The 24,014-nt window shown below is 47.4% G+C and overlaps 2 protein-coding genes across 32 annotated transcripts in view; one reads left to right on the forward strand and one right to left on the reverse strand.

The window, feature by feature from the left end:
* The first annotated feature begins 1,918 nt into the window (after positions 1–1,918).
* MRPS34 (mitochondrial ribosomal protein S34) lies at positions 1,919–4,264 on the forward strand. The gene is made up of 3 exons (XM_037384853.1): positions 1,919–2,290; positions 2,385–2,427; positions 3,199–4,264. Exons 1-3 carry the CDS (start codon positions 1,973–1,975, stop codon positions 3,474–3,476), a joined length of 639 nt encoding a protein of 212 aa, XP_037240750.1. The 5' UTR covers positions 1,919–1,972; the 3' UTR covers positions 3,477–4,264.
* Positions 4,265–5,310: 1,046 nt separating this feature from the next.
* MAPK8IP3 (mitogen-activated protein kinase 8 interacting protein 3) overlaps positions 5,311–24,014 on the reverse strand; it is a 70,764-nt gene continuing 52,060 nt past the window's right edge. For 18 of the 31 annotated variants that reach the window (XM_037384834.1, XM_037384817.1, XM_037384833.1 and 15 more), the window contains 16 exons: positions 22,546–22,705; positions 21,609–21,704; positions 19,992–20,153; positions 18,897–19,062; positions 18,253–18,438; positions 17,457–17,643; positions 16,535–16,657; positions 16,174–16,254; positions 15,595–15,662; positions 14,002–14,150; positions 13,000–13,171; positions 12,768–12,881; positions 11,312–11,350; positions 9,256–9,435; positions 8,851–8,994; positions 5,311–8,280 (listed from right to left, as the gene is read on the reverse strand). In XM_037384834.1, coding sequence (XP_037240731.1) covers positions 8,159–8,280; positions 8,851–8,994; positions 9,256–9,435; positions 11,312–11,350; positions 12,768–12,881; positions 13,000–13,171; positions 14,002–14,150; positions 15,595–15,662; positions 16,174–16,254; positions 16,535–16,657; positions 17,457–17,643; positions 18,253–18,438; positions 18,897–19,062; positions 19,992–20,153; positions 21,609–21,704; positions 22,546–22,705 — 2,149 coding nt within the window. In that variant the 3' untranslated portion in view covers positions 5,311–8,158. The remainder of the gene's footprint in view (positions 8,281–8,850; positions 8,995–9,255; positions 9,436–11,311; positions 11,351–12,767; positions 12,882–12,999; positions 13,172–14,001; positions 14,151–15,594; positions 15,663–16,173; positions 16,255–16,534; positions 16,658–17,456; positions 17,644–18,252; positions 18,439–18,896; positions 19,063–19,991; positions 20,154–21,608; positions 21,705–22,545; positions 22,706–24,014) is intronic. The other 13 variants (XM_037384825.1, XM_037384826.1, XM_037384824.1 and 10 more) reach the window with 3 other exon arrangements.

The raw sequence follows: 24,014 nt of genomic DNA on the forward strand, positions 1-24,014 counted from the left end.
GCAGCTGCCGTCACGTGGCTGCGCGGGCTGTCACCAGCCGCTCCCCCGCGGTACCGTGCGAGCGCCACGCCCGGGGGCGGCTGGAGCGCGGCCCGCTGGGGGCGGCCCGGGAGGCCTCACCCCCCCGCGAGGCCTCACCGCCCCGCCCGCCCGGGAGCGGCAGCCTGGCGGGGGAGCTCCGTGTGGGGCGCATCGCGGTAAGCGGCCGCGGCAGCAGCGGGTGGCTGCTGCTCTGCCAGGCTGCTCCGGCGGGCGCTCTGCCCCCGCTCGCCGGTGCTTCTGCCGGGGGCTTCCCTCTGGCAACGGGCGCTGCTCCTGGAGCGCCTGCGGCAAAGGTCCCCGCGGCACCCCCAGCGCGGAAGGGGGTTCTTTAATGAGAGGTTTCGCCTGAAGGAAAAACAAGCGCGGGATCCTGTTGCGACCCGAGACAAGGCGCTGTCGGACGCCGCCCCCTCAGGGAGCCGGGACACCGGGAGGCACTTGGAGCCGCTCTGGGCCGCAGCCGGGCCCGGCGAGGAGCTGGCGGTGCTTGGAGCACGGTTTGTGCTCGGCCTCCTGCTGCAGCAGCCCGGAGGTGTTGTCTCTAGCCGACTGTTGTGGCGTCGCATCAGTTTTTCTTGCCGACTTGCTGTGTTTGGCGTTGTCTTGCCTTTCTGTGCATCCGACAACGCCATTTTCACAATTTTTCAAGCATTCTTGTGCCCTCTTCTGCTCAGTGGCCCCGCAGAAACCTGAACGTAGGTGCCTTAAAGGGCATGAGCTTGATACCTGTGCTGCATAGCCCTAGATAGAAGCTACGTACTCTTTACCTTGTAATAAGTCATTTAATTGCTCTGCTGTTTTTCCCAAATTTGGGTGGATTGAGGTTGAGTATCTTATTCTAAATCCGTGTTTGTCAACTTAATCAGGTACATTCTCTTTGTTACAATGTCCCTGTCCCTTTTCAAGAGAGATGCAGCATATTAGGAGAAAATTTCCTATTTTAAGAGCATTACCAGCCTTTAAAATGGGCGGTTTACTTGTTTTGTTCCCTAGCACAAGCCCCCTGGCCCCCACTTTTGTTCTGCACATTGATTGTGGCCACTGACAAAAAACAGTCTGTGTATGCCTGAAAACCTTCAGTAAAGGACTCGGCAGCAGTACTGGAATGAACGCGTTTCCTTCAATATATGATAACTGTTTAAAAACAAGCAAACAAAACACCTTTCTCCTGACAGGTTTAATTTACCAGTCTCTAGCCAGGATCCAGGGGCTAATATAGCCAGACCTATGCAGTTTTCTACTCCGTAAGTCCACAATGCACACAGCAGTTTCTGCCGGTGCGGCTCTGTCGCGTTGGTGCTCAGCGGCTGGAGCTGTCAGTGCCAGGGAGAGTTTGTCTTGTCCCCAGGAACGGAGTTATGAGACCCAGCTTCTGACTGACCTCGGGAAGACCTTCCACATTGCAGTAATCTGCCTAAAACCTGCCAGCGTCATCTACTCGCTGGCTTTGAACGTTCCCTTCTCTGAGGGCCTGCATAGGTGAGGCTGCTCAAGTCGATCTTTCTATCCCAGCTTATCCCAAGCTACTGGGACCCATCCCATGCAGGTGAGGCTGCTCAAGCCGATCTTTCTATCCCACCTTATCCCAAGTTACTGGGACCCATCCCACGCAGGTGAGGCTGCTCAAGTCGATCTTTCTATCCCAGCTTATCCCTAGTTACTGGGACCCATCCCGACCACCGAAGCACGCCGAGGCGTCAGGGCGCGACCGAGCTGCGCCCGCCGGGGGCCGAGCCTGTGGCAGTGGCCCTGCCCGCAGCCCGCGGCGAGAGGCCCGCTGGCGCCCCGGGCGGCTCTGCCGGCAGCCGGGCCCTTCCCGGGCAGCCGAGCCGCGGTCCGGCGGGGGCGGGTGGCGGCGGGGCGGGGCGGCTTCCGGGCGAGACGGGAAGCGGCGGGGCCCGGCGGAGCCGCCGCGCACTCGGCCGGCACCATGGCGCGCAAGAAGCTGTACCGGCCCATCGCCGCCATGGCCAAGAAGATCCGCGAGTACCGGGCGCTGAAGAACCGGCCGCGGGAGTCGCAGCGCTTCGCCCTGGACTACGAGAGCATGCGGCGGCCGCTGACCCAGAAGCGGCTGCCGGTGCGGGCCTGGGAGGACGTGCGGCGGGAGAACCGGCTGCTGGCGCTGCTGTGCCGCCTGCCGCGCTTCGGCCTGGGCCGTCTCGTCACCCGCAAGTCCTGGCTGTGGGCGCACGACGAGCCCTGCTACTGGGTGATCACCAAGGTGAAGGCTGACCACACGGCCGAGGTGAGGTAACGCCGCCGCGCCCCGCCCGGCCCGGCGCTGCCCCCCCGCCCCGCCCCGCCGCGCCGCCCTCAGCGGGCTCCGCTTCTCTTTGCAGAACATGGACCACGGCAGAGCCTGGGGCCGCCTGACCTTCCGAGGTACAACCGGCTGCGGGACCCTCGGGGGCTTGGACAGGGCGGGGGGGGGGCCGCCTTGCTCGGGACGCTTGGCTTTCGCAGGTTGCTGCCGGGCAGGTGAGTTACCGTGGGTTAGTTTCAAGTGCGGGGACCCAGCCCCCCTGGCGCACGCCCCTAAGAAGCGACGGCGGGTGGGGGGGTGCAGAGCCCGGGACCAGCCCTCGGAAGCAAGGCACGACTGAACACGGGAGGGTGTTCCAAGGAAAAAGGTCGAAGAAGCCAGGAGTGATGGCAAGTAAACTTATGTTACTGGGATTTTAAATTAGCGCTTGGAGTTGAGCCGGTGAATTTCCCTTTTTAAAGCTGCTTTCTGTAGGCATGATGGTCACTTACCAGAGTTTCCAAAACATGCTCATTCAAAGATTTTAAAGTTGTTGGGGTTTTTTTAGGTTAAATTTCCCAGAGAACTTTCATCAGTGCAGGGGTAAATTACTCTTGTTCCTTAGCCATGGAAACTGAACTGGAGAGGGGTGAAGTTTTAAATTGAGAGGGAGTCAACCACGGAATTCAATCGACTTGCCTGTAGTCCTGTCAGTGGGTTTCTGTCTTGATTTCCAAGGACAAAAGTGGGATCCCATAGCATGGCAGGGAAGGTACTGTCTGATCCTTTGAAAACTTCCTTTACTATTGCCTGTTGTAGCATTTTTGGTAACGGAAAAATGACACGCTGCATTTCCCAGAGGGAGGTTGTTGCAGTAGTGTTGTCCACTGGTGTTCATCTTTTTTTCTCAGGCAAAACCGAAGAAGAAGTGCGAGAGATAGACAAAGTCATGTACCATGACTGGCGTGTGGTGCCCAAGCATGAGGAGGAGGCCTTCAAGAAATTCACCCCAGTACCAGAGGAGACCATTCGGTACCTTCCATACCCACCTCTGCTCCGAGCCATGATCCTTGCGCAGTGGCAGAAGGAGGGAAAACCAATCACAGAGGAGCCCATGATTGATCTGGAGAAGCTCAAGGCCTCTCCCCAGCGGAGTGCAAAGAAAAAAGCTACAGGGACACCAGTTTAAGGACTTGTTCTATGTTCTGAGCTTCCTGTGTGCTCTCACTGTGTGTTAGGAGCATGTAATCTTACAGAAGACCTCCTTATCCACTGTGGTACAGTGTACCCCTGTTGAGCCACCTCATCTGAAAGGAAAGGTGCAGATACATTCACATCTTTTCTTCTATAACTTCAGTCTCAGTCAGCAGAGGAACCTTCTCAGTTCCTGTATGATCTCTGAATGCATAGCTCCTGGCATCCAGCTACGCTTTCTTGGAGCACAATTTTCTTTACTGCCTGAAAATTAAGTTTTTAAGAACATTTTCCAGATAATTTGGGTCCTACAGGAATCACAGAAAAATGACTGAGAATATCAAGTTATTTCACAGAGCAGTTTACAACTGTGCTAATGAAAATAAATGTCGTCTTATTTCTGCAGCACGGTTCTAAGAAAACTTGCTGTTCTTTTCTAGTGCATGGAGAATCATTATGGGGTCCAAATGCAGAGCCATTAACTTACCAAATACAGGTGCAGCACTGGATTCCTCTTAATCACTGCAGAATCATCTGGGTTACTCACATATGATGGCAGTAAGCAACACAGGAGGAACACAACTTGCTTTTGGATACTGACTTATCCAAAGCTATCCATCTCTTATTCCCAGAGATGGCTTGTCAGGAGATAGAAAAAATCATTTTAATTCCGGTGACGCAAAGCATACAAGGTTGGCTCTTACTATTTGAGGCCAAACACAAATTGCTACCTATTCCAGTGCAGCATGATGGGGTAAACATTAAAATGTGCAACTCAGTGCAGTTCTCAGCATTTCATTTTCTCTTGTGGTGGTTGCGGATTCTGCTGCGGTGTCAGGAGCTGTTGGAGGGTCTAGTCAATGTGAGAGTGGAGAGGACACAAGAGTTGTTCTGGTCTGTAACCCCACGGATCAGCTGCTTGCAGAAGTTGCTCTTTATTTCTGTCTGCTATAGTAGGTAGTCGGGATGCCTAGAACATGCTGGGGAGCTCTGCTGGGACCCCAAACCTGTGCATTAACCTCCTGGGGCATTCAGCAACATGGGGGTGGCCATCTGAAGGATGATGGTTGCTAGTCCCTTCCTCAGCTACGCATCTCATGCCAGACACAGCCCCGCTTCACCCAGTGCCTTGTTCGCACTGCTTCTGGCTGTATTGACAGGTGCAGCCCTGGGGGGGCAGGGCAGGCCCCAGGACCCATTTCCAAACCTCACTGTTCAGGTGCTTCTGTTAACCCAGGAGGTGCTGCCTGTTGTACATCACCCTGGCCTGCACAGAACCGCAGTGCTGGTCATGGAGGTGGATCACCTTAGGGACTTCGGCTCATGGCAGAAGCCACTCCCTGCTGTAAGGAGGCGGCTCCCTTTTCTATTACCACTATGTACAGCCCTTGAATTAATGCAGTTCTACAAAATAAGTACAAGCATATGTAAGTGCTGCTGGGACTAAGAGGAAGTCGCTTCCTGCAGTGCTGAATGTCATTGATTCCTATGGGACTTTGTGAAATACCACCCTGTATTGACAGGGGACTTTGGCAAATTTGAGTGTTGGAAGCCGAGTCTGATGTGTAAACTCTGGCAGCTCACCTGAAGGAGACACAAGGACAGCCGCAGCTAGCCAGTCTTTCCCACTTTCTGTTGCTGGCAGCAGCTACAGATTGCTCTGTGGATTGCAGGACCAGCCCCTTCTGCTCTCACCCAGCAAGCAATCCACATCTTCATTCTTGCTACTAAATACCACTTGAGCTGCCACTCCCACCCTTATAAGTGTCTTGCTGTTACTGATGGCTGAGCACAAATCCCAGGACCCTTACAGGAAAGACGCCCTGCACTTGCTGATGTTAACACATTTATTACGTACAGAACAGATATGGTTTGTTGTTTGATAGCATAGGGGACAAAGCATGGGAAGGTATTCATACAGCAGTCTCTTTACAGAATGCCATCTTCTGACCAAATAGCGGAGTTTACAGGCCTTAAGACGCTTTTTAAAATCTTTTGTAACATACAAGATACTTTACATACATCACAGTGGAGATACGACAGGGAAGTGTGCTGAAGCCAGTCAGTTCTCACCTTGCTGCCCAGCAGCCACCAAACGCCCACAGGAGCTGACAGCAGAGGCTGGTTGTACTGAGCTGTAGCTGCCCCCTTGGACATGTGCTTCTCTTGGAGGAAAACATACACTGAGCTGGAAAGGAACCTGTTGGTAGAGGCCCAAGACTGGTTTCCTTATGTTGCCAGGGCCCAGTGGGTGACAGTAGACCGAGCACTGGCACTTTGACAGCTAAAACCAGATACAGAAACAAACAGTAAGAGGTAAAAACGTTGCAATTCTCTATTTTCCTAGGGAAGAACTAAGGAACTGGGCCCTACTACAGTGCTTTTTTTTTTTTTTTTTCCCCTTCAATTAGCCCAAATGATGAAGTTTACCTGGCCCCAACTGGTGAACCATTACATTTCTGTGGAATCTGTGATCTAAATGTTTATGTATCCTGTTAACTTTAATGCACTCTGCGTTGTGATCCAAAGAGCTCTTCCTAGCAGAAAGCACTGTGGGAAAGCAAATGGGAAACCTGGCATGGTCAGCAGTGCCCTGGTGAAACTCCCCTGGTGAAAGGTCCCCCCGCATGCCGGTGGTGGCTCCAAGCACCCCTTAGACAAATGCCAGCCAGAGAGCCCGTGTGCTCATGGCTGGAGGACACCATCCCGCTGGTTTCCTATCTTGGTGAAGAGTGGTGTGGGTGTGCGTGTCAGCAGCACCGTGGGCACCACTGTGGCTCTGCACTTTGGTGGCTGAGGCCTCTGTTCTCCAGAGACATCCTCTTGCCTCCTTGCAGGGGAAATGTATGCCCCAGCCTTTCCTGATCTGTGGATCCAAAAACTGTTTTCAGTGATGCTGTGTCAGGACAGATGCCACATGTTAGAGCTTCCCCTGGGAATACTGCATCCCTGCAGCACACCAGTAGCTTTAGACCACAAGCCCTGGGGGCAGCCTGGCCTGTGGCCACAGGCACAGGACATGGCTGGGAGCTTTCCAGGAGATGGAGGCCTTCCTCAACTGTCCCCATAGTGCCAACTGGCACAGGGACATCCCTGTGAACCCCCGAGTGCTGCACAGCTCGGGGAAGAAGCAAGATGACCACTAGGAGCTTCTAAATTCATCGCTAACAACTGCTATTCACTCCAGTCCTGCACATACAGGAGGGAGTGTTCAAAGGAAACAGAACTTGTCCCTGTGGAGACAGGACTGTTTCCACTGTCAGAAAGGGAGGACAAACCAATGCCCCTGCATCTGGACCTGCCATGTTCTGTGTCTGGAGCTCAAAACTGCTCTTCCTGGCCCCATTTTTTGCTGCTTCTCTTGTAAGCAGGAGACACATTTGCAAATCCCCAGCACTGCTTACGCGAGGAGGGCTGTCAGAATTTTTCTCAGGGGCTGTCAATTCTTTTCAGGAGTTAGAAATTTCCAGCTTTTCGAACTACTAAGTAACAAACTCAGTGCTTGCGATGTTAGATAAAAGAGGCCAGGAAATCTGGCTTCAATTCCTTTTTCTGCCTGACCCCAGGCGAGACACAGCCTTTCTAAACCTTGACTGCAACTACAAAGTCTTTCCTAACCAACAGTCACAGCGTGAAGGAAAACAGGTGTCTCCCTTCCAGCAGTTCCTGGGGTGGGGAGACAGACTTATGAGTCAAGGTAATCTCAATGTGTTCACACAGAATTCACAGCAGACCAGCATTATCTGCTCCCATCCTGTGTTTTAAAACCCAACGAATGCTATGCAGAGACACCTGTCTCCTGAACATCTCAGAATGAACTCAAGAGTTCTTTTCTGCCTGTCATTTTTGGAAGGGGGAGTGAAAAGTATTGCTGCCTTTTCTGCTCTTAAAAAAAAATCAAGGTTCCAATACCCCTTTGCTACCACAGTTGCCAAAGACCCTCTGGCCTCCATGATCAAACACTATCTGAGGCTACCGAACAATCCTCTCCAGACACAGGCACCCAGCACACAACGCTGAGACAACAGCAGCAGATGAGGGACTTGCCATCTGCAGGTACGGAGGATGTGTTCCCCACAGTGATGGCATGGCAGAAGTGCTGCCCAAACCCTGACACTCCTTTCTATTGAGGGTTCCTCGGACCTGGCTGCTCTTGAGTCCGTGGGACATTATTCTGTGCTTAAGGGTGGATAAGGTGGAGAGTCCACTGATGAACTAGAAAAGGATTTCTGCTAGGGTGCTCTAAAAGTTGTGATTCACCTTCACTGCTTTGGCGGGGGACGCCTGGGGGATGTACTACTTTCTCATGCAGGTGGGAGTGAGGCAACCTGCTGGAGAACCTGAGCCACCACCCATCCAGCTGCCAGCTCCTGAGCACTGGGCAAAGGCTTTGCACAGTTCTAGCTCCAAGCTTCACTTCATCGATGCACTGCCATTTCTCTCCTTGTAGATGCCAGCTCCAGAGCAGAACAATAATCCAACCACGCAGAAAGCTCACGGGCCCAAGATGAAAGCTGCGAGTTCAGAGGTTAGAAGGGGGTCACAGTCCAAGGCAGGAGCCGTTGCAGTTGTCTGGGGTCGGTTTCCAGCAGTAGGTATAATGCAGGCGTTCTGTATGTACATCTTGGCATTCAGGTGGGAGGAGGGACACTTACATTGGTGGGAAAGGAGAAATTCTCACTCAGGGATATACGATACCTGCCACACAATAATGTGGCTTCTTTCAGCCTTCGAAAGTACTGGCTTCACCTGGGTGGGATCTCCTGCATTCTCCTCTGTCTCATCATCTTCTCCATCCCCTGAACAGAGAAAACAGAGAGTAAAGAAGGCAAGGAAGAAAATCCCGAATTGCACTGCTCTGGCATACTTCCAAAGAGGCTAATATCCCTGTTACAGTCTCGGCAGTGTGACAACAGACAGCAGGAGCCGAGACCTTCCTTTATGCCTGGAGAACATTTACAGCAACATGGAGCTTTTCTGAAGCAGGACTGCGTGAACAGAACAAACCATTTCCAGTAGTAGCGAAAACCACCCTTCCTTTTGGGGGAAGCTAATGGTTACAGGACAGAGCACCCTCAAGCAGCACAGGTGACTGCAGTGGGGCACCAATGTTTGGAGCCAGTGACACTGACCATTTTATTCTTTCCAGGGCCCTTAACACAGACTGTGTGGCACTGCAGGCAGGGGCAGGGTTTCGCAGCCTTGTGCTGTGCAAGGAAAATGCTCACTATCTGCACTCACAGCCGGAGGCACAAGAAACAGAGCGTAGCGCTTTTCAGACTTCACTCTCTGCAGCAGTGATCCCTCTCTCTGCAACCATGGCCCTGCACCCCATCCTGTTCCAGATGCCTCCCACCACAGGCACTCACCGATCCGGAAATCTATGTACCCTTCTCCTCCACTCAGCACCAGGACGTTCTTCAGCTTCTGCCCCTCGGTCTCTGTGGCTGCCGTGCTGGGGTTCTCTGAGGGGCTGTCCAACACGCTCCCATTCAGGGTTGCTAGGACATTGCCTGGGAGAAAAGGTACTGTCAGTGCCTCTGCTCAGCCCCCATGCAGTTCAGAGACACACACAAACACAACTGGGCAGGCTAACTCCTGCTGGTGATATCTGTAAGTCACTGCAGTTTTAAACTAGTGATGTCTGAGCCACAGTGATCTGCAAGCACTAGAAATGTCACGAACAGACACCTGCTGCAGATCAACTCAAGCTCCTGCCGCAGAATGGATGGCAAGACAAGACTCTCCCAAGGAAGCACTGTGCTCATCCTTACCAGGCACAGAGACGAAGAACTTGACAGCATCACGGTGGCCATGGAAACAGAGCTGTGCCTGAGCCATGGAGCAGTAGGGAATGAAACTGCTGGCAGATTTGTCACTGTTGTCATCACCGTACACATGGATGACCCCGCCAGAGCGGCTGCCCTCTCCAGAGGTTGGTGAGGTCTTGTTGGCTGGAGGTAGGGAGGAGGAATATTGTCAGCAATAGCTCTGAGTCCCATTTATAGCAGAGACTCGATCAAAGAGAAAACTCATGAGCCATGAAGGAAAACCTTTAAAGGTGCAGGTCTCTTTAAAGGTCTTATGTAAAGGATGTGATGGAGGAGACCACACTAGACTATACAGTACCTCCCTCTTAGGCTGGTAACAACCCACTGACAACAACAAACTACATTTTCTCATCATATCTGGTATTTGGCTACTAATGTGGTGCACACATCCCTGGAGGCGTTGGGCAAGAGTGACCCTAGGGCAGGCTAGGTGAGGTCTCTGAGGTGTCCCAGTGAAGGCCCCTTCACCAGCAGCAATCCTGTGCAGCCTCCAGAAATCACCTGCTGTGCTAGGATCAACCTTGGTCTTTAGTACCTGGCAGGGTATCCAAAGGTGTCCACTGTACCCATGAGACATTAAGGGCACCTGGAGGAGAATTACTGCTATCTTCTGGATTGGTGAAGTTGCTCCGTTTCCAAGTCAAGTCCTTTGTTCATGCCAAGCTGTGAGCACACAGGCTGCTGAAAGCAGTCTCGGGGTCAGGTGAAGTGCTCAGCCCAGTCAATGTCACAACAGTGGAGTGAGGTCCTCCCTTAGTCCTTGATTCATCCATGACACCAGAAGATCAGCTGCTCAAGCAATGAACATCTAAAAGATGTTCACATCCACAGTTTCCAAGGATTTCAAGGTGGGCTCAGGGGCCTGTATGTTTCATATCCAGGCTCCAAGAATGTGAGTGCTTCCACTCACCAAGGAACAGAGAGACCAGTGCTCAGAGCTCAGAATGGGAGATGCTTTCCTTCTGCATGCACCCACATCCGTAAAACAGAAACAGTACTAAAATCAGAAGGCTTTCACCTTCTGTAAGACAACTCAAATTGCTTGCTTGCTTATCTGTAGTTCTGTATTTTGGCTTGGGCTGCATTTCAATTATTGACTTGGACAAAGGAGACTTTTGCCTGTCAGGCTCAAGCCAGGATGGCGAGACAAGTACAAGTATTTTGACAGAAGAATAAGTATTGGTGTGTACAGGGGGAAAATGCCTAAGATGAAGGCTCTCTGCATCTCTGTGCTTTGGTTTGCTGTAAGCAGCTGCAGTTGGATGAAGTCATCCAATTGACAGGCTGGTATTAGCACTTCTCACTCAGTATCTGGCTTCTTACTGCAACCAATATCAGATGCTTTAAAAGGAGGAGAGACATGCTGATAACACTTCTGGACAGCCACAGAAATGCCTTACAATGAGAAAAAAAAATAAATACTCATTTTTGACCCTGGAAAGGCTAAGGTAAGCATAAATTTGAACTCACACCCTTCCCTAACTGGCACAAAACCAAACAATTCTCAAGTCCCGAATGGTTCTAAGTCTTGGTTGATTACTTGCAGCTGGCAAGTGCACAGCACCTACTGCCACTGGCCTGGAACTGATGAGAGAAGCATCCTTGGAAAACCAAAGATGACCAAGGAAGACCTTGGAAGAACAGTCTACTCCTCCTTCCTGGAACTCTCTGACTGAAAGAACCTTTACAGTCCCCTTCTCAAACCTGGCCTACCACAGTAAGGGAACTACTGATGAAGAATAAAATACTCTGAACACAAAAGAAAAACCCCAGAGGGATGGCTAATGAGATGGATGAAAATGTTTTTTGCGATGGGAAATGAGGATATTTACATTACTGTCTCTGGTCGCTTTTCTCAGATTACAACTTAAAATGAAAGAGTGACGAGGAAAAATGGACAGAGAGTGCTGAATGGCAAGATGGAAGGGTGGGAAAGCAACTGCAAAGGTGAATGGGTGCAAAAGGAGTGAAAGCTGAAGGAAGGAGGCAATGGACTTACCCCGGAGCCCAAGGAGTTGGCCTCGGTGGAGGACTACAGCTAGGCACAGGCAAGGAGTGGGAACACAGAGGGGCACGGGAAGAGACAGGCAGGATGGGAGAGAAGAAAAAGGTGATTACTGGGAGAAAATTCAGGGAGCAACAGAAATGTATAAAACCTAGAGAAACTGCAACAGGAGCTACAGGCTTGGATCAGTTTATACCAACACTGTTCTTCCTCGCTTTGGTCTTACCTAACGAGCACAAATGTAGTATCTGAGATGGGAGAGGAACCACGGTCACAAGGATCCATTGCTAAAGCTTCTAGTGAAACCTTACTGCTTAGCACATTTTTACAGTAACACCAACAGACAAAGCAACCTGTTTATAGCAGGGAACAAGCTTAACTTAGAATTAGGACAGCAGCCCCAAGAAAGAATGGGCTTTAAAACAGGGATTCAGAAATGAGACCTAGACTGCAGTGCTCAAAGGTGACTGTCACTGGCTTCCTTGTGTCGGCCTCAGGCATATCCAGCTCTACTAGCCTTAGAGGAGACCACCTTGGCCCAGACTTCCAGAAGGATTACAACAGGTTTGCTGCTCTTATACAAGAGCTATTTGCTTCTCAGCTTTCCTGTATGCAGTGGTGAGAAAATGTAAATTTGGCTGCTTTCTGTTGAAAGCAATTGCAATCAGCGTCAAATCCTACTGCCCCATGATAATCTGGAACAGACCTTCAAAATAAGATTCTGACTGGCACATACAGAACAGGATTACCAAGAGCTTCAACTAAGCTTCCAGCTCCAGAGATGTATGTATTAACTACTACTGCTGGGTCTCCTCACCAGGTTGGATTTGGCATAGGATAGATTTCTACTTGACTGATAAAGCTGAGCCCTAATTTGAGTAAATGAAGCTTTTCTAAGGTCAGTTTCTGGAAAATACTATTACAAAGATGTTTAGACGTCTATGCAGAAACAAAATTTCCAGGGAGATCTTCTGGTGACTTCTCATCACACGGCCTCCTTTTGGAGACTTACTACAACTCCCAATGTTTCTCCTGCTTTCCAGAAGCTACAGAATCAGTTCACATGAGTCTGCTCTGTCAAGGTCACGCTCAAAAAGAAGATTGTACAGATGGTAGAGATGTCATTGGTCCCCCAAGAAGGAAACAGCTTCAACTGAACTGAAATTGACAGCAACAAATACCTATTTGGTTTTAAACAGGTTAAATCCATTCAACCAAACATTTCCTTAATAAGGAAAAGTTAAACAAAGTTCAGGGTTTCTCATACCCAGGGCTCTTTTCTCTGAACACTGCAATGATCAAAGGCATGTCAGGTTCAGGGTAAAAATGGCTGGAAAGCATTAGCCTGCCTGCCAGAGCCATCCACCATGCCACACAAATAATATGCAGAAGCATCTTTTTTTTGGGGGGGGGGCGGGGCACAGGAGTATCTCCAATAAATGCCACTTACTCTCAGTCAGTGGAATGGAGATGACGACACCGTTCCCTGTCCCTACCCAGAGGCGGTTGCCAGCAATGAGCAGAGCTGTAATCCGCACGAACGAGAAGCCCAGCTTTCCAGTGCCTAGTAAGCATGCACAAGAGTTGGAGAGTCAGTTACAACTTTGGGCAAGGTCTGCTAACAAATTTTGATTGATCTCACTAAGCAACAGACCACTTACTGACGGTCTCTACTGCCTCACCTAGCATCTTGCTGACGTAAGGCTCAATGTCGACATCTTGCAGATGTTGATGGCTGTGGGCATGGTAAAGCCTCAGAGTGGAGTCCAGGCGGATAGAAACCCATACTCCATCTCCAATCCATGCCAGCTGTCGCACCTGACTCTCCCGCCGAGGATGGGCATCAAAAGATTTCTGAAATGCCAAATAGGTGGACCAACGTGAGTTCAGAAAAGCTTTGCAATTATCTACTCATATACTCCATTTTCCTCAACGGAGATCACTTCACAGCTCTTGGAGAAAATGTGTTGATACCAGCTGACCTGCAAAGTCCAAAATCCCTTGCTTGAAATGGTAAGTTGTACAGCAGCTCTGCAGAGATCACGGTCTTTGCAGACCACTTCAGGAGCAAGAACATTTAGAAACCAAGAGCTTTCAGGGTGCTTGGTAGAAAAGGAAAACACACAACTCCAGTCTAAGTTCCACAGATCAAACTGCCTTGGCTCACTGATGTGAACTTCACATTCAGCACTACTCCCTTTGGTTAGAACTATTCCGAGCACTGTCAGATAGGTTTGTACAAACACCACTGTATTGAATTTCAACCAAAAGGCTCTAAATGTCATTTTTTTTCCTTAGGCAAGTGGTATCGCTGGGGCCTGCTAGCTGTACTCTTCCTTTGTGCCACAGTGCCCGCAGATGAAGTCTCAGACCACATACGAAGGGCAGCTGTAAAGCATGCATGTACATTTGTACAGTATGTGGTCTCATAGGCTCACTAGTGATGGCAAAGAAAGTGCTCAGATTAGATGTAACTAAAGATTTAAGCTCTCCGAAAGGGATGAAAGAATAAATACCACCCTGGCAGACTAGGTCATGATATGACCCAGATTGACAGTTTGGGTCCTACAGTCAGCAAGGACAATACAGAGGTTCTGCATTTCCATACACTGCAGCATGAAACAGCTCTAAGAATAAACACAAGACAAGCACGTGCATGCATATACACACGTTTTCTCTCTTACCTCAATCTGCATTGTCTTAGGTTGGATAACATGGATTTTGTTCTTGTAGCCACACCAGACTCTATCATACACAACAGCCATGCAGCGGATGGAATGGTGAGTGTGACCAAGGTCCATTAGGTGGTAATTACTGAGATCCCACTGACCATCTAAGGTGAAAAACAAGTGCGGAAAGATGCATCTCCTTCGTGACATGTCAGTACACAAACAGAATCATCTACTTTTCCATATATATCTAGGTATACAGGCTCAGCTAATACTCAAATGCTCATTTTGCTTGTGTCTGTGAACTTCCCATGAATCCATACCACTACTCTGGGTACAGCCTTATCCTTACGAAACATACGACAATAAAGTTTAGTTTGGTGGGCTGAAAGCTCTCCAAATCAGGCTAATTTAAACATCCTTTTATTGTAATGAAGCAAACAGGTTTCTTTAACAAGTACAAGAACCGTAGGGGAAGAAGAAAGACAGCCTAACAAGATTATGCAGAAACTTGAAAGGAAACGGATCGTACAGTTCTTGTGGTGAGGCTTCCTCATATCCCAGACAGACAACTTCTCCTAAGTGTCAAATCCAGGATAAGGACTCAGATCTCCCTTTTCTCATGCTTATTTTCTAGCTAACCAGGCAGGTACTGTGTCCTTCACAGCGGGTGGCCTCTATGTCATGAAGCTTTATTCTGTTTCTGATGGGAACGATTTTTATGTGTCAGTGGTCAGGCCTGAACTCATGACAGAAGCTGAATCAAAACTTAAGACTGCACAAAACCATTGATCTCTGTATTTCCGCATACTGGATAAACTGCTATTCAATGAACAACTAAGTTCTTAACATGCAAACGTAAGTCACAGTTAGCAAATTCCCATGTACTTTCAGGTATGAACACAGCTCAGAAACAGCTCAAGTCATAGGGAAACAAAACCTACTACAGTGAAGAGGACAAGAAATACAGAATTCAAAAATATCTTGAACTGGCAGGATTAAGGCATGTCAGATTACTCAGATGTCTCTTTTTTGCAACAAGAAAAACTGGCCAAGCGTAATGCAAAGGTGACATTTTTTGGGGATTTCCAGACTTCCAGAGCACCCCAGCTCTGCCTGCTGTGTATGCAGTTATCAGTTCCACTTACTTACTTAGAGAGTCCAGCTTCTCTAGGAAGCAACAGGTCTATTCGCAGCTACACAGACGATCTGCTCAGGTACAGCCTGTGCTGCGTGGAGCACCCTGTGCATCCCTGTTACCGCTGACTTGTGAATCCGTAGTAACACCAACATGGCCCAAATGCCTTAAACTTACCAAGCATGCCTCAAACAGCTGCACAGCACATGCATTCCTGAAAGTGTTGCATTTACTCTGCATGTGCTACACAGGACATCCACACATGGGTTTTTGTTCACAAAAGCTCAAGAAATGGTATTCAAGTATACCTTAAATGTTTTAGGATGATTACATATGTATAATAGCTACGCATTTCAATTGTGTTTGTACTCTAGCAAGCCAGCACCTTTCCTTCTTGACTCAGAATAGCATTTAATCCATTAGTACACCTTCAGCAAAGTTTGGTTTTCTGTTATTATATTGATTCTTACCTTCTCCCCGGTGGAATATGGCTAGTGTTCCATCTGCCAGAGCAACAAGGACCCTCCCTTTCACATGCCTGAAATCACAGAAAAGTAAATACTTAAAAAAGTCTGTAGAACTAAGGGACTAACAGCTTCTTTCTGAAATACACACACGCCGTCTTTATGCTCTCTCTACAATTCCCATTCAGTTTAGCACTTGCAGAAACATCCTGCAAGGGCCGATGGTCATACATCTTACCTTTGTTGTAGTAACATCATACATACATTTCCTGTTGAGGTTAACTTCTTCACACTACAAACTCCATTAATCTCAAGAAATTCCACGTAACTACACCCCCTTTTCTCCTCCTGATACCGCTAATCTCATTTAGCACCTTTTTCACTGGATTGGGTCAGGTCTGCAGTTAAGCAGGAAAATGGCTCAGCATGAGGCTTTCAAATAAACAAAAACCTTGGAAAACTCCTCAAACCAATGCACATAGAAGAGCAAAGAAAAAGATGACTGACAAGAGCTGTTACCCCCATCTAAAATATCGCTCGGGCACTGAACCTTCCCCTTCATTGTCTCTTGGCATGCACACTTACACTAGACTCAGTACAGAGTCCTTCAGCTTTATCGAATGCAGACACTTCTTCCAGTTGGATACAGCTGAGTGCACATAAAGCCTGTGAGAAAGGACAAATTGGGGAGGGTTAGCAGCAAGGCGCCACACCTTGAGCCTGACTAGGCTTGACTCTTTTCTTCTGGTAGAAAAGGCAACGATTAGGTAAGAAAGTGAGGTTAAATCCCTGTGCCTATTACAATGAGCTGAGGGCTCAGGGCAACAATGAGCAATGAAAACCTACTCTTAGGAACAACAAGTGAACTTAAGGTGTGCAGACATGGAAAGTGGAGCCCAGAGAACAGAGGTGACAGAGGTTATCTGCCAGCCCCAGGGGAACCTACCAGCCGTTCTGTGCTCCCAGCCACATGGTGGGGGCAGCACTGGTGCAAGTCCCAGCAGCATCCCCATTCAACTCCTGATCTGGCAGTGTTGTGCTTGACTCTGTCTTCAGCTGACCATTCTCCCTGATGAGGCAAAAGAACACTGTTAAAGGCTTTAGTAGCAGCAACGCACAGAATGCCCATCTACGCTCAAAGGCTGGCATTCACAAGTAGGTAAGGGCCCCTGCATACACAAATCGCTTCCTCCTCGTCAGTGGTTTTGAATTGCTTGACTCCTGAATCCGCAATTTGTAAAACTTCCTTTTTCCCCCACCAATACAAATAACAAGCACTTCAAATGTACAGAACTTAACTTAGTGTCTGGCAGTACTATCACATAAACAGTATTTTCTCTGTCCATTTCCCGCTTCAACAGAGACGGCTTAGAACAACTTGGTTGTTTAGGAACAATTTGTCTCCAAGACTTCCACCTTGCTCCTCGGGCATCACATCAGACTCATTTGCCTTAAGAATTTTTGGATGGTGAATAAGCTGTCTTCATTATCTTTACAGCACAGTAGAGGTAGTACTAGAATAAATCAATCACTATTTTTATACATGAATCAGTAAACTCCTTTGGTAAGAATATCAAGTGTTCATGTACTTTGGAAGATCAGTCTTAACAGCAGGTCTGAATTCATACCAAGAGATCAAATATTTGCACTTAAAACAGCTGACACAGTCTGCTGCAGGCTGAACCGTGTTTATTTTCCTTTCATTTCTTTCTCTCCCCATTATCTCATTGGTAATACTATCTGGGCACAAAACTGAAAAAGGTTTGCTACTTTATAGAAGATTAGGCTGGTTCTCGTATCAAAAAGCTTACGAAAACAGAGCTGATTGATAAATAACTGAACTGGCACTGTGGCCCCTGACTGCCTACCCGTTCTGCCTAAGAGGCGCCTGTGCAGGGACTGGATCGGTAAACACGTGCTCCGTGAGGGGCCCAGGCCTGGCCTGAGCAGGCTCTGCCTCGCTTGTACCGTTCTCTGGTACCTCCATAGCTTCTGTTGCCTCTTCAGTGGACTGGGACTGGTTGATCTTCCCATTGCAGACAGCCGCCACCTCACCTAAAAGACAAAGAACAGTAGGAGATGTACTGGAGAACGAGCTAGTAAGTTAGCTATACAGGAATCAGTCAAGTTTTTAATTTATCCTTCCTTGCCAAATTCAATCAAGCCCTGAGCCTGCACCACAGACAGCAAATCTAGAGTTTTCTGCTTGGATCAGGAAGAGAAGCTATTTTAAAGTGAGGCACAGCCTGTGGCCAGCAAAACATTAGAAATTCTCCAGGGCTTCCCACTACAGTATGGAGTCAGCAAGGGCATCGCTACGGTTTTCATACGGACTTAACTGACTTCACAAGAAGACATGGTTCAGAGGAGAAAGCAGTAAGAACAGAAGCCATTGTAGCAGGGCAAACATATCACCTGTCCAAAATACTCTGCTGTATGACCCCCACCAACAAGGCTGCAGAACGTGGATCACTCAAAGAGAAAAGGAGGGCTCTAAAGAGAACTGTGCCAAAAGTGCCTTTGGTCTTCCTCTACCACATTAAGAAACTTGTTTACTTTTGAAGTGTTTAACTCAGGTACAGAAGGATGCAGCTCTAAGACCGTAAGCTTGTATGGGACCAGCTATAATTGGGCTACCATTAAGTTTCATGTCCCAAAACTTACTCTGTCCCTTGTCCAGCACAGGTGTGTCACCACGCGAGGAACAGTTGCTTCGTGGCACATTGCAGCGGGTCGCACAGCCCACCAGAGTGATCCCTGCCAAGACACCATCTGTTCCAGACGACTCTTCAGGATTTACATCTCCCTCCAGAAAGATCTCGCCTGGAGGATAATCACTCTCACTGGCCGCTGAAGGGCAAAGAACAGATTCTCCCATAAATCTAGCTGTCACTGCTAATTTAAATGTTATTCCTGAGGTAACCATAGGGATGGAAGATCTGACCCTCACTCATGGTTCACTGCCCTGGGGAGGCACCGCAGCATCAGGCAACATCATGGTGAATGCCTTCATCCCTAGCGTCAACATCCAGGCCAGCTACAGAGCCCTCCCAAACCTGGGCAAGGCTTGCTCTTGCTCCCAAGAACCATCCTTTACGTGCCAAAGGAACAACTTACTACATGTTCAACAGTCAGGGATCTCCATGGAAGGGTCCTACGGGAAGGCAAAATCTGAATTATGGTTTTGAGGGACAATTACAGAATGCAGGAGGGTCCAAGGGTTAGTTATGAAGTGAGGACACTACATTTGTCACTCCTTAGTGGAGCAGGTAACCCTGTGCAGATCAAAGTGCCTGCGACCCACTTACCAGGGATGCTGGAGATGCAGAGCACATGAGCATTGCAGACAGTGAATTGGTCCACCACTGTGCCAGGCTGATTGGCATCAATAATTACAACTTTACTTGTTGACAGCGTACTAGTGAGGATCCAGACACGACTGGACGTGGCATCCATTTCATGGAGCTCCTTTGCCTTCAGGAGAGCAAACAGACAGGCATAATCAGTGCTCCTCTCAGATCAGACTGAACGTATTAATGCTTGGCAACATTTACACACGCAAATAGCACAATGCCGGCTTCAAAGAACCAAGTGTCTTCCTAATGATGCAAATAAACAATATGAACTATGCATATTGCATTCACATTGCCACACTAGTATCTGCAACACTGGCCAATAAGCCTATTTGGCTCCTTAGGGTTAGAGGAGTTTGACCATTAAATTCGATTCTGAGATGTCTGTCTAATGTATCACGGAGCATTCACTTCAGACAGGAGACCATGGAGCTGGGACGCACTCAACCTACCAGCTTAAGCAAGCTGATCTCAGAAGACTTATAAGGCAGCAGTGTAAGACAGCTGTGGGAAAAAAACCCCACACACCAGAAAGAATAAAACATTGTATTATTATATGTAAATTACAGCTTTGTTCTATAAAAAAAACCTCAAACCCAATGCCTAAGACTACTAAAAACCAGCTGGAATAAATCTCGAGAGCTCCAACTCCTGAACCAAACAGGCTCATGGACTCTGCTACTACATCTACTTTCTTTTTAACAAAGCTTTGCCTGAATTTATGTATTATTTTTTAAATTTACTGTGATGAGGGCTCCATAATCTTCCTAGAAACCTCATCAAGTAAATTATCCTTATTAGGATTTTTTTCAAAATTCCAAACGTTTCAAAAGTAGAAGTTAGAAAATTTTATCCCGAGTGATCCATCCCAAATCACACAGAAAGTTACTGAAGAGCCAGAATACCACAACCCTGTCCCACAAGACAATGTCTCAGAAGTACAAAGAGTATAACATAGCATAGCACAAAGGTACAGAGAAAGGGGGCATGTCAGGGATGGAATTAGAAAGAACACTGGCGCGAAAAAAGAAATCCATTTTCTTTCCTGACCTTCTTCTTTTCAGGAGATGTATGGCTACTTTTGTTGTTTTCGCCTTCCACTTCCCTATCACAGGTGAGGGGATCACGTCCAGGATCCAATTTCTGCCCGTTCCCAGGGTCCTGCTCCAAAGGTCTCCATCCCGTGAGATTGACTCCAGCTGCACACCACAGCTAAGGAACAGAAACAGGAATCTTAAACTAAGAATTCTGGAGGCTCCAGGCTCGCTCTAAAATCAGGTGCCTTTGTGGACAACTGTGGACACATGTGAAACACCTGAAATATTGACTTGGAAACAATGGATCTTGCTGATTTCTACTAGAAGACGTAGTCAGATTTGATGGAGGTAAGATAAAGGTTCTCTGAACCCTAGTGAAAATCACTGTTTTTTTAACAGATGTGACTGGAAATTGTAAAGAAAATAAAGATAGTAAATTGAGTGCATAACTGAATACAGGCTTCTGAAATGTCCTCAGTTTTTCTGACTGCGGAGTTCCTAAGTCATTGTAGCAAAGCAAGCAGGACATGGCATATGTTACTAGCCCAGGACACACGAAGCAGTACTGCTTAACTAAAATCGACAGCCACTGCTTGGCTGAGGATATGCATTCAGTGCATTCCTGTTCCCTAGTCCTCATCCCACCCCTTGCACTCTTCTGCTTCCTCACACACTCCTTTGCCCAAAAACCAGTGTCTGATCTTAGAGAGCCATTTAAAGAAACAGACAGGAAAAAAATGAAGTCACACACAAAAAAAAAAAAAAAAAAGGAAAAAAAAAAAATAAAAAGAAAAAAAAAGTCTACTGGTTTAGTTCCCTACCTAACAAATGTAGAGTGAAAGAAGCACACTGCATATTTTCTGAAATTAAATCTAGCTAACCTTCTATGAGCTATTTCCAGGTAGTTTTTTAGGAAAATACTGTGAACAGGACTACAGAAACAGATACTGGATTTATCAAAAATCATAAAGCAAAGATGCTAAACACAGTAATATCCAAAGATTACACCAACCCTCTAAAAACAACTAATAGCATCAGAATTTTATTACAACTTAAACACCACAATGACATAAATGTGCTGCCCTGTAGAGAGATGACCATCTATTCTTAACCACAATTCTGCTCAAAATATTCTAGTATCGACAGACACAGCTTCACAAAAATCCACTCTAGATAATTTTGGCCTGTTACCGGTGAATCCTGGTCAACAGCGGAAACTAAGAAAACATGATGAAATGCATTTTTACATTCCCCTGCTCATCTTTATGAATTTTTATATTGTTTTGCATTATACCATAAGGAGCCTTAGCAAAAGCCTTATAAGCATAGAATTTTGCTAATATTATTGAAGAGTTGTCTCAAAAAAAAGCGTAGTTGTAAGACAGAAGCATGGAATCTGGCAAACACAATCAGCTGAGAATATGTCCTTACAGAGAGAGGCATTTTCCCCTATGTACACCAGAAGCCACCACTCAAAAAAATGGGAAGCAGAAGACAGAATTTGGAATATATAATGTAAAAATACCCAACCAAACAGACTGTTGTAAAAATTGCACATCTATAGACCAAAATTCTTTGCTTATTCCATGTCCCCCTTCTGGACTGGAATGGTTCGCAGAGACAATGTTACCTTCATGGTCGGGTCCTTCTCTACAAGGGGGCGACAATAGACGGGTACGGGGACGTTTTTCATGCGGGTGTCTTCCTGCCCACCGTTGGGACTCAGCTGTAGGGAAGAGAGGTGCAAAGCTGTAAACGCCGAGTTATGGTAAATGAGATGTAACCAATGTGGCAGAACCAAACTTGTTAGCCTCAGAGCTGCGTGCTGCTGAGGCTTCATCTCACATCTTGGGTGAAACAAGAGTCCCTACAGGGATGGGAGCAGACAGCCTGAGAGACTGCCTCTCTCACCATGATACGGTGCCCCCGTTATGGTCACCAGAGGCTATACGCTGCACTGCTGACAGAGAAAGGGTTGTTAACGGATGCTCCCTGCAAGGAAGCCAGAACACTGGTGTTCCTTTTCAATCACGGCCTGAAACTCATCCACTTTCAAGTGACACTGCAAGACTCCTTCTTCCAGGCAGTCTTTGACCAGTTAATTGAGCCACAGGCCAACAAATGAGGCTGATGACATTTGACTTCGCATTACTGCTGGGGAGAAGCAGGAGCAAACGGCGCTGCATTTGAGTTTTACGCTAAACAATTGGTAAAGTTCTCAAAAGTATCAACGAAATATCTAATGTACGAGCCCAATTATAATAACAAAGGAAATAAAAACAAGCACTGGGCTCTGGACAAGGAAGCTTAATTACTTTTGGTTTAGGGTAGGTTCTTTCAGAACCTTCATGCAAAGGAACGCCCCCTCCATTGACTTTGGTGGAAATAAAGAAAACATTATTTTGAGCTGTGCCTACAATTATCAGCCAAAGAAAACATGCATATCATATCTCTAAATGAGATATTTAGGGACTAAGGCTAAGGTTACCAGTGGGAGAGTTAGGTCTTCACTGGTTGCACTGGGAGGGACAACGTGCCCTCAGCCTGTCCGGAGACTGATCCCCTACCTGTTTGTATTTGGCAGGGAGGCTCCAGCCACAGGCCTGCAATCGCCCGTCATCGTTCCGTACGTGCTCCCGGACCTGGCGGTACTGCTCCCGTTTCTGCTCCCGACGCGCTGAGGACGTACAGTCACTGAGGAGAGAAGAAACAGCGTCACTTCCCAACCTATGGTTAAAAACAGAAGCTGAAGGTTAACGGAACATTACCGTAGCAGCGGGAGGAAACATAAAGCAAACCAAATCCATCTTTGAAAACAGATGCAGGAAATTGGAAGATAGAAAGCTCTGTTAAGAAGACAATACTGGCATCCCTAATCTTTTAACTCCCTGTTACCTGAGCGATGTGGCAGGCCAAATCATTGTCTTCTGTACTGCAGTGCTCCACAAGGCCTTCAGAAACAGGGAAGCAACCTTCCATAAGGCCTACGAATCTATGAGATTACACTGATTTTTGCTTTGCAGTTACAATTTACTGATCTAATGTCTCCACCAGGAAGGCATTTTGAGTTCTTCCCCTCTTCATTACAGTCAACTATTTATTTTTCTGTCCGTTTTAAAGCTTTCTCTGCTGACAAGGGAAATATGCATTAAGTGCTGTTGAAACGGCTGGTTTCAACAGAACAACTCCAGCTTTGCACTGGCAAAGGTTAAAAGAAAAATTGATCTGTGAGCTCTTAAGATATGTTTTAATATAAACAAAGGCTGTTTGAATATCAGTTCCAGCTCTCAATAGGTTTTAAAAGTATCATTCCAAGTACAAACAACATCAGCAAAAAAATCCAATCTAAATCAAAAAGCCCTACACACACACATAATGACATATATACTTAAAATAAAAATAACCCCCTGCTAAAACAAAACATCTCCCTCCAAAAGCTCCCTGGGGAGAGGGTGAAACAGCTTCTGGCAGCGATTAGTCACATCATTTAATGCACTGCTGAAAAGCATTCAGACACCACACAATGACTGTGATAATGTAGTCAGATAAAAAGAACATAATATAGGCAGTGGGTATCTACAAAATACAAATTTACCCTTCTAAAGATAATCTCTCTTCTCCTGATCTAGCACCTTTCCAACAAATCCTTCTTACAGCAGAAGTTATAATACTTTACTATCACATTCTCCAAAGTCCTTCCACAAAAACATACCACAGATGAAACTGTACAACCTCGTAAGGGCAGCACGCATTTTAAAGTCAAGTAAAGCACAGAAAAGTTTTCTCCCTTCATGTAGGAGACATAAAGAACATGGAGAAGACTCTGCAGTAACAACACCTAGAGACTCTTTTTAAAGCATGGTTAAGATTAAACCCAAATATTGTACCTAAACGTGCTGTTGAGAGAACTTTTGTCTTCACCTAAATTCTCTGTCAACAGGGTTGGGCAAGACACTCCGTCCCACTGCCCCAGTGTTGCCATCACACTCTACCACAAAAGCCCTACTTCATTCCATCACGCAGTCTGCAAACACGT

The sequence above is a fragment of the Falco rusticolus genome, chromosome 4, assembly GCF_015220075.1.
Source record: "Falco rusticolus isolate bFalRus1 chromosome 4, bFalRus1.pri, whole genome shotgun sequence".
Lineage (NCBI taxonomy): Eukaryota > Metazoa > Chordata > Aves > Falconiformes > Falconidae > Falco > Falco rusticolus.

Bases quoted from the DNA above. Each gene is read 5' to 3' on its own strand.
- MRPS34 (XM_037384853.1), top strand. From the start codon at position 1,973: ATGGCGCGCAAGAAGCTGTACCGGCCCATCGCCGCCATGGCCAAGAAG. The intron at 2,291-2,384 runs GTGAGGTAACGC...TTCTCTTTGCAG, and splicing joins AGGCTGACCACACGGCCGAG to AACATGGACCACGGCAGAGC. The intron at 2,428-3,198 runs GTACAACCGGCT...TTTTTTTCTCAG, and splicing joins GGGCCGCCTGACCTTCCGAG to GCAAAACCGAAGAAGAAGTG.